Source organism: Betta splendens, chromosome 2 (genome assembly GCF_900634795.4).
Source record: "Betta splendens chromosome 2, fBetSpl5.4, whole genome shotgun sequence".
In the NCBI taxonomy this organism is placed as follows: domain Eukaryota; kingdom Metazoa; phylum Chordata; class Actinopteri; order Anabantiformes; family Osphronemidae; genus Betta; species Betta splendens.
This window is the reverse complement of record NC_040882.2, coordinates 1,634,665-1,644,416: the sequence shown is the minus strand read 5'-3', so window position 1 is coordinate 1,644,416 and position 9,752 is coordinate 1,634,665. Positions and strand designations below refer to the sequence as shown.

General features: G+C 44.6%; 1 protein-coding gene across 6 annotated transcripts; it reads left to right on the top strand.

Moving 5' to 3' along the window:
• Nucleotides 1–3,314: 3,314 nt before the first annotated feature.
• setdb2 (SET domain bifurcated histone lysine methyltransferase 2) lies at nt 3,315–9,560 on the top strand. Of its 6 annotated transcripts, none has more exons than XM_041069572.2 (13): nt 3,315–3,447; nt 3,848–3,938; nt 4,048–4,161; nt 5,189–5,284; nt 5,785–5,942; nt 6,356–6,640; nt 6,850–7,178; nt 7,300–7,469; nt 7,537–7,784; nt 8,444–8,486; nt 8,564–8,739; nt 9,093–9,181; nt 9,261–9,560. In XM_041069572.2, exons 2-13 carry the CDS (start codon nt 3,905–3,907, stop codon nt 9,442–9,444), a joined length of 1,926 nt encoding a protein of 641 aa, XP_040925506.1. In that variant the 5' UTR covers nt 3,315–3,447; nt 3,848–3,904; the 3' UTR covers nt 9,445–9,560. The 6 variants fall into 6 exon arrangements, with proteins under 6 accessions (XP_040925506.1, XP_055362222.1, XP_028995063.1 ...); XM_029139230.3 differs by lacking the exon at nt 3,315–3,447 and adding an exon at nt 3,485–3,652; XM_029139219.3 differs by lacking the exon at nt 3,315–3,447 and adding an exon at nt 3,485–3,753.
• Nucleotides 9,561–9,752: the final 192 nt, after the last annotated feature.

Below are 9,752 nucleotides of genomic sequence, written 5' to 3'. Positions count from 1 at the left end.
GGTCAAAGCAGAAGATCCAAAAACACAGGCAGAGGCACCGACAGGGAAAAGGCAGAGACAGGTAAACCAGGCGGACGGAAACAGATTTTACATGGACTGGAACAGAGGATGAACGCTGAAAAGATGTGAGTGCTCGCTACAACCTGGCTGAGGACTGAGGTGAATACTGGAGCCTAAATACCCTGACTGATTATAGATTGACAGAAGCTGATAAGAACCAAATAAAAAGCACGGCAGAAATCAGGCACACCATAATTACACATATGAAACGTCCATAAAATAGGGAAAACCACAGAAAGATGAAACCATCCTGTTCAGGAGGGTGGAGGCAGGGTGAGTCTCCTCCCAGCAGTCGCTAGGTCAGAACGGCACCTGTAGTGCTATGAAACCACCAAAGTGATTGGGGAGGCCGGCATTGAAAGATGGTGCGTCCAGAGGCCCACAGGGCCGACGAGGAAGGTTCAGAGTCGAGGCGACCGGTGACGCAGGAGGCAAGGCTACCAGCCCAGCCTATGTACAGAACGGCCAGGGTAGGTCACTAGGATCAACAGAATTTGAGGTTGACGTGTTCGTCTCCGGACCACCCGAAACTGAGGCCGACGTGGCCCTTTCCAACCACCAGGAACTGAGACGGAGGCAGTCCTATCTGGACCACCAGAAACTGAGCCAGACATAGACCTCTTTGGACCACCAGGAACTGAGGCAGGCGTGGGCTTCCCTGGACCACCCGGGACTGAGGCAGATGCGGTCATCAGCGGACCGCCAGGAACCCTGTATTACAGAAAAACTGTAATATAGGATTTTCCAAGCCATGACCTCCACACAGCTGCCTACCCTGTGTTCTCTTTGTAGATAAATAGTCTGATTGTTATCAGTTCAGTGACCTGTTGATGTTGATCAAAGGCTCTACGTTGGTCTTCCAGTGGGATTATAGTATGAAAACGGTAACATCAGAACATCCCACATTGTGGGATCCAGCCTGAAGTGTTGCATGTGTGTGGGAGACAGGAAAGATTTCATTAAACCATAGCAAAATGAAAGTAGCTACAGCGCCGTTCATTATGCACATACAGCACATTAGCTACTGTAACTCAGCAGCTGTGGTTTACTGCAGCTTTTCTGTGCCTCCTCCTGCATCTTCAAAGCAACAGTGATGATGTCTTTGTATTGAACAGTCTCAGTCCGATAAAAAGTCTGGGAATTGAACTTGCTTTACTGGTATGAAAATCCAGAACATTAAGAAAGCAACAAAACTCACATGAATGTCACTCAAGTAAGTTCTCTTATATACATAATATTCAGAGCAAGACATGAGTCTGTTACATGATGTAACATTAACTTGCATTTTTAGAAATGTGAAGGAAATAAAAACTATTTAAAATAAAAAACAAATCTCTATTGCAGAAATTCTACTGCTCCAGGGTTGGAGAGGGTGAGAATGCTGGATGGGTGTTGGTTTCTGGGTGAGTTGAAACCTGAAATCCAACCTCTAAAGTCCCTCCTGATGTCCTGGACGTCGTAGTACCAGTGGACCGGCATGGAGATGGAGTCTGCTGAACACGAGGCCCACAGTACCTCACTGGACCACACCTGCCCTCTGAATCTGGGGCATCGCACCTGAGGATGAAAACCAAACCTCAACCTGTGCATTGTCCACCACATTTAAATGGTTTAACAACTATCAAATCCTGGATAGTTATTATAATTCAGACTAAAATGGTCAGAGCTACTTTTAAGAATCAGATAATCTAAAAGGAGGAGCCTTCTCAATGTGATGCTGAACCATGGCTCCATCAGTTGTTCCCTCGAAGGCTGGATCACTGTAGCTCCCTACTCACAGTTTGCCCCGTGACTCTTCAGAATGCTGCAGCAAGAGTCTGACTCAGGAACAGATATCACATTTTCCCCACCATCTCCTTCTCACTTCAAAGCTCTTAATGATCAGCTCAATCTTGTCTTCCAGACCTCATACTCCTCCTCGTGCTTCTCTCTCAGAGCTGCTCTACAGATGGTCGTAGATGTTTTACATGTAGAATGAGAGGCAGAGCCTTAATCTGCCAAGCTCTATCCTCACTGCAAACGTTTCAGGCATTCTGATTCTGAATCGGACTGATCACACTATGTTTTCATTATTATTCTTATCAAACTTAGTTTGTGTATGGGTTTATTCTTGTGAAGTTCCCTCGCAAGAATAGGGTTTTACTGCGTATAAACAGGGTTTCAAACGTATAAAAGAAGCAATGATTATGACTGAACAAAACTCAGCAAACAAAGCAGAACAAAAAAAATTGGTTTTCAGTTTGGCAGGATAAATTCATACACGTGCGTGATATTACGAGAGACGTACATTAATAGAGTCTGGTCCAACGACCGTACTTAAAGGCTGTCGTCGTAACACGGTAGGCTCATGGGGTAGGCCCCACTCGTGTGGGGGTGGCGGACTGGGGGTGAGCCCCACTCTGAGTGCAGGGGCATCTCCTGGTGAGCTCCCTACAGTAGGGACCGTGGGTCCTTGGGCTTCTCTTTTTCAGGCCGACCCTCCCACTAAGGGGAGTTTTTGCCCCATGTAGTGGTCGAGCTCCTCCCATCACCCTGGATTTCACAAGTGGCACTGTTCATGCACCAACGTCTGCCTCACCCTTTAACAATGTTGAGCTGCAGCTTTACTAACCTTGTAGTGGGACACTCAACACTTGAGCTGATAAACAGGCTTTCTAAACTTAGCTGTAAGTTTTACTGGTCCTCATCACTATCAATATTAATAATGTCTGATTATGGTAGTTGTGATGTTGTATGTCATGGCTGTTTAAGTATTATGAGATTATGTAAAAGAAATGCATATGTGTATGTTTATGATATATATATAAATCTTTGCATGAGTGTGTGCACATAACAGTATTATTAGCATTAATATTAATTTCACAGGTAAACCACAGTACAGCAGTTTTTTTAGTTATGAATGTGTCAGCCTAAGGTACATCCCTATTTATTTATTCTGTGCCCATTGTTTACTTAACTGATTTGTTTGGTTTTAGCAGTTGGTTGCACTCCCCTCCCGCACACACACACCCCAACGCACAAACTCAACCTGTCCACCAACACAGCGACACAGCTTGTTAAAGCGAAACTGTCCATCACAATACGGTATTCAGCCTAACACGTGCTGCTTGTTGAACTGCTGAACAGGACAAAAAAAGAAACACTGACCGTCGGTATATAGCTTTTGTTTATCTGAGGTTATTTAAAACTTTATTACGATTTTAGATTTATCCTTAAGGTTCGACTTTGATTACATTGAGCAACCGGTGAGAAAGTACGGAAGTCCACGAAGGTCAGTTCAAAAAGCGACGATACTTTTTCTCTTATCCCTGAACTGGGTCTCACAGGCAGTTAGACTTGATCACAAATTAATGTCAGACCGCGGAATTAATGTTCCTCTAAGATTAAGTGAGTACGTTTAATTTGAAAAACAGTGTCTATGTGTTTAAACAAATGTTTGCAATGTTGAACTTAGCATCAAAGTCTCGAAACCTGTAAGGATAATTTCAGGTGGGGACTGTATTAAATTTCTACGGCGGCCGATGTGGACCAAAGGATGCCATGGCAAAAATCTGTTCAAAGTGCTGGCGGAAAATTTCTTCCAGAAATACTGGTAGCTAGCCGATATCCTAATTGCTACAAGCGTAAATAAATAGTAAATAAGTATTCAAATACCGAGACGAATGTTCACGCAATATGTGTTTTGAAACAAACGTGAGTTATCTAGCTAGTTAGCTATTAAGCTCGTGGAAGTATCCACGTCTCGTAAAGATTATAAAGCTTTTGTTTGTTTTTGGCGAGTTTTTAGCGAGCCGGCTGAGCTAGCTGACCCCGAAGGGTCCCCAGTTCTTGGTCCTCGGTGGAAATGGAGGAAGCTTTATTAAATCCACAAGATGTTGGTGAGCAAAAATTATACAGGACCTTATAAACCTATGTGGCCGCGTGGACAAACGTTTTATTTAACCAGTACACGCATGTGTGAGCGTTTTATGCTTGCGTGTTCTTCAGAAAGAGCAAAGATGTTCTGGGCCGGTGAGGACGTGGATGAGGTTTTTGATACAGTGTTTGTGTATCTGGAGCAACTGAAGAGAGCCCTGAAGAAGAACACAGCAACGGATAAAGGTTGGACCTCTGATTATACTCTCTGATGATGCTTTGTGTTACCTGCACTAACATCGCTAAAGTTTGTTGATTATTCATTGTCAACACCTCACTGGAGACATGTCATGTGCCAGCCTGCTTCAAATCCTCACTCATCATCCCTGTCCAAAAAGACGAGAATCACAGGACTCCATGACTACAGACCCATGGCCCTGACCTCTGTAGTCATGAAGTCTTTTGAGCGCCTCGTCCTCTCCTACCTCAAAGACATCACAGACCCCCTCCTGGACCCCCTGCAGTTCGCCTACAGAGCCAACAGATCTGTAGACAATGCTGTAAACATGGCCCTCCACTTCATTCTTCAGCATCTGCACTCTCCAAGATCTGCCAGGATCTTGTTTATAGGCCTAAGCTCTGAATTCAACACAATAGTTCCATTCATTCTCCATGACAAACTCTCCCTGCTGAATGTACCTGACTCCATCTGCAGGTGGATCACAGACTTCCTCACTCACAGTCAGTGGTACATGAGGCTGGGGAAGCTTGTCTTTGAATCACGGACAGCACTGGATGGCATCACATCGTCCATCAAAGTCTGGTTTGCTGCAGCCATGGCCAGAAACGAGGCCAAGCTGCAGCATGTCATACACTCTGCAGTGAAGGAGACGTGCAACCAGGATTGTTGCCGACCCCTCTAATCCAGGACATGAACACTTTCAGCCCTTCCTGGCAAGAGGCTCCAGTCCATAAGGACTAGGACCTCACACCACAAAAACAGCTTCTTCCCCACTGCAGTCGATCTATTGAACTATGCCCCCCTCCCCGAACCTAAGGACAATTGCTGCCACTCTACAGGTCACAGCATTCTAGACCACCTGCGCACCCACTTTACTCCACTGTATATAGTGTGTATATAACTTAATTTTAATTGTTTGTATTTCTATGTTGAGATGCAACACCTGCCAACACCAAGTCAAAGTCCAACTTCGGTAAAGTGCTCTCTAGAGGACCTGGCAATAAAGCTTATTCTGATTCTGATTCTGTTTAGAGCTGATTCAGGCCTTGAAGCTGCTGGAATCTCTGGACTTGACTCCTCCGGTCTCCAGTCAGGACCCATCTGTGGTCCAGGTAGTTATTGGCTCAGGTAACTAAGCTCTTTATAGTGAAACTGAACACCAAACGTGATTATGTCATGGGACACATTAATCAAGCATAGACAAAAGAGTCATACAGTTTGTCCATTCAGCAATTCTTTGCTTAAAACAAACCCATGTAGTAAGTACTGTACTGTAGGTGTGACTAAAGCCTTTGCTAACTTGTTTCTAAAAGTGGTTTATAGACTTCTCTTTCTTCTGCTCTCATCTTTTTGTTTGTTACATAGCTAGACATGGTGAATTTCAGATTTTTAATTGTATTGCCAAATTGTAGTCAGTATATTAAACACAAGTCACCAATCAAGACACGTGTACAACACCAGAAATATACTTGGATAAAAATATATGTGAGAAAGCAAAACTGTCCAGCACAACCAGGCCTCCAGTCCTCCAGGTTGCATGTTTAGTTCATGGATGGGTCACAATGAAGTAATGGGGGGAGGTGTAAGAGCAATATGTATGTAAGTTTTGTTTCCGTGGTTATCTCCAGATGGGTTGCTCCCAGGGGACTTCCCCAGCCCCTCGTCCTCGCCCCTTCCTTTCTCTAATGGCGTGTCCAGTCCTACAGTGGCCTCTGCAGGCAGGGAGAAGTTGCTGCCTCCTCTAGTCCCTGTCCAGCTGCAGTACCAGCTCCACTCCTGCAGCAAGGTAACGAGCAGAGTTTATTTACAGTAGGAAAGTGGCATAGGAAATTCCACTTATTTGTCCATTGTTGAAAATGAAATCAGCCTTGTCAAATGAGAGTTTTACAACAGCTACATTTTATCCCCTTTGCTCTTTTTGATCTGCATTTTTAATTGTCAGAAACTGTTGCTGTGATAACGGAGTGACATTTCTTCATCTAGTGTCAGCTTAGAAGCCTGCATGCCTGGAAGAATCGTAGCTCTAAGCTTTGCCTATTAATTGCAACACAATAGATCTGTTTGACACTTACCTTTAAGAGTCACTTAACAGTAATAGTGTTTGATCCTCTCTCTTTTGTTATATTTTACTATTTGTCTGTGCTCAAATTTGCATTTTCGAAGAAATCACTTACATGAAATTGCTTGTTTCCCCTCAAGGCCTGTCTGCCCAGTGTGGCCAGCATGTCTCAATCCAAGTTTGCATTATGGGGTCAAAATCCACTGAAGGTCCCACTACTCTGTGGCTTTAAGAGGCTGAGTGCATGGCAACCGATGTCATATGGAGAGGCTGATGATTCAGCAGACGTAGGGGTGGAACCTATGGAAGAACAAGACATGGAGGACTCTGATGTTGTTTATAAAGCTCCATGTGGACAAAGCCTACGTAACCATGGCGATGTGATGCAATTCCTGGTGACTACAGAGTGCTATGACATCCTGCAGGTCAGCTGGAAGAAGCAATCAGACCCTTACAGTGCTATAAATACACTAAAGCATACCTATGGATGAGGTTTGATCAGATGTCTAACCTAATGAGCATAGAAGCATTTCGTACGAAGCACTTAAAGTGAAACCTATGACTGAAATTTATTTGACTTGAAGAAAACGTAAAACTAACCCAGGATAATCTGTTTTGCCTCGGCTTCTTGCAGGTGGACCTATTCACCTTTAACCCCTGTGTGCGATTGGACCCTCCCAGCGCTGCCGGCCCTCGGTGGCCTGATCTAGACCTGAGCCGGGGCATGGAGGCCACACCCATTGAGCTGTGTCCCGGAGAAGGTGGCGCTTGGCCACCTGACTTCCGATACAGGAAGGACCGCTGGCCTCATGGCTGCTTTCTGAACAGTGGCCCCACATTGTTCAAGGTTTGCTGTGACTGCACTGATGGCTGCCTGGATGCAGAACACTGCGCCTGCATTGCAATGGCCAGAGACGGGCACCACTACACATATCAGAGGCTGGCTGAGCCTGTAGCATCAGGGTATAGCAAAATAGCTGCACAATGCTGTTGATTATCTGATCATAGTTTATTGTACATGCTATACCATGAGGCTTACTGTACAGTACTCATTAGAAGACGGTGTTTGATTTATTTTCCTCAGGCTGTATGAATGTGGTCCCTGGTGCAACTGTGACCGTTCACGCTGTCAGAACCGTGTAGTCCAAAAAGGGATCAGAGTCCGGCTGCAGGTCTTCCAGACCGATGACAAAGGCTGGGCTGTACGTTGTTGTGACGACCTGGATCGGGGAACGTTTGTTTGTATATACGCAGGTGAGGTGCCAATGATCAGTCACAGTTTAACCCATGTAATCATGTGATTAAACTGAAATGTGTGTAGGTGTGGTTCTGAGGAAGATCCAAAGTCCAGACGAGCCACCGCTGCTGAAGACAATGAGGTGTGACCTGCCCTCAGACGATGAAGTGGAGGTTGTGACAGAGTGGTTGGCCCCAGCGGTGGTAGCTGGGAGCAGAAAAGCACTGGAAACATCACCACCTGTGTCCCCCTCCACCTCACACCCGTTGCATGTCCCAGTGATACAGAGTCCCAACGACACCACCTCCACCACACCCCAGGACAGAAACAAGGTTTCCTCATCATTTAAACATTTAATTATACTTTGTGCTACAGTTTACTAAATGTTATTTTGTCTTTTCCTGTGACTGTTTGCTTGTTTCATAAACTCCTTGTTGAAATTTTCTACAAACACAAACGGAAACCAGCTGTCACCACTGTGTTTGCCCTCGCACTCATACACAGTCATGAAGGTTGATATGTTTTACGCCCTGTGAACCAGTACAGGACTTTCCAGAGCTTCTGACTTTTTTCCCTCCATCGAAGGCTCACTAAATTGCTCTTTTTCCCTCCTCTGTGGATACCTGGAATCAGAGGCTCAATGACGGGGCAGGTTCTGTGCATAGGTGCACCCACACAGAACAGTGTGTGACTTTAAGACTCTTTATGGTTCCCAACCCTGTGTGCTCTTTTAGTCCTGGGCAGGATGCTGTCCATATAGAGCGTATGTTGCAATGGTTAGTGCTGCCACACAGTTGGCCATGCCAGAAATTCATGCTTTCTAGGTTGTGCTGTTGGTTTATGCTCATAAGACCCTCGTTGTCTCCAGCAGGACACATCTAGCTTTAGTGAGCGCTCTTAGGGGACAAAGCCTATATCAGATGTATGACAGTTAACAAACCAAGCCTAAGTAGCAATAGACTATTAAAACACTTTCTTTTCTTGTCCTTAGGTTCAGATGTTGGGTGTTACTGGGCAGACTTTACCTTCAACAGGTGCAACAAACAAATATGAAACACTGTTCTCCACCATTTAAAAACTCTTAAGTAATTAAAATCCAAATTGGTTTTAGCAGGTGTGGATAAAATGGCTGGGTCTTGTTCATCAGGTGACCAGCCACAACCTGAGGAGAAGGCAGCAGACGTTACTAAGGTGGAGTCAAACAAGCAGAAGATGTTAAAGAGGACAACAGAGGAAGTTCACGTTATAGATGCCACTAAGGAGGGAAACGTGAGCCGCTTCATCAATGTGAGTAACATTTGGGAACAGAACCACAAACGGGTCCACGGTAGGGAAAACCAACTGTGAAGGTATGAGTCTGTGTAGTGGTAGGATGTTTCCTCAGACTGATGACTCTATTCTTAGGTCTTATTAAAATTCTTATATATATATAATTCCTATATTCTAGTTGTTTGTGTTTCTGGTTTTTATATTCAGTAAAAAAACAAATTTGTTTCAGTAAAAAACAAATTGTTTAATGACTTCACTCACCTAGACACCGGAGTGTGTTAAGCATGATTTGACTCTTTTTGAGGAGGAAATGACAGTAATTTATATGACAACTGTATGATGTTGTAACCGTTCCTCTTTACTACTTGCAGCACAGCTGTCAGCCCAACCTGTTCATTCAGAATGTCTTCACCGACTCCCATGATCCCGGATTCCCGGTCATTGCCTTTTTTACCAGCAGGTGAGGAGGAAGAGGTTTGATGCAGACACTAGTTTCCATTTGTTGGCATTTGTCCTGACTACATGTTGTTGTTGTGCAGGGTTGTCAAAGCCGGCACTGAGTTGACCTGGGACTACTCCGCCCACAGACAAACCACCCCCCACCAGAAACAGGACGTGCCCTGTCTTTGTGGCAGCAGCGGGTGTCAGGGCCAGTTCCCTATAGAGGAAAAGCTTTGTGACATGTGTGAGGCCGAAGTTCCAGCTATGAACGAAGCCCACTGATCAACAACAAACAAAAAGATATTTTTATACCTTAATATGGTTCAGTTTACAATTCTACTGTACTCGCCTGTACTTGTTTCTTTAATGAATAAATAAAGTAGTACTGTATTTGGAAAGGTTGTAACATCGTTTACCCTGGACAACTGTTCAGTTCCTGTTCTTTTAGTTTGAGACTGTGTTGCTGACATCGAGAGTTGAGTTGTTGCAGTGTTTTATGAATTTTTATTACCCCAAACCGCTAGTGCGACATTGCCTTGTAAACACTCCAGAGGTTTATTTTGAAAGTCCGACATGAACGTGTAACGTAC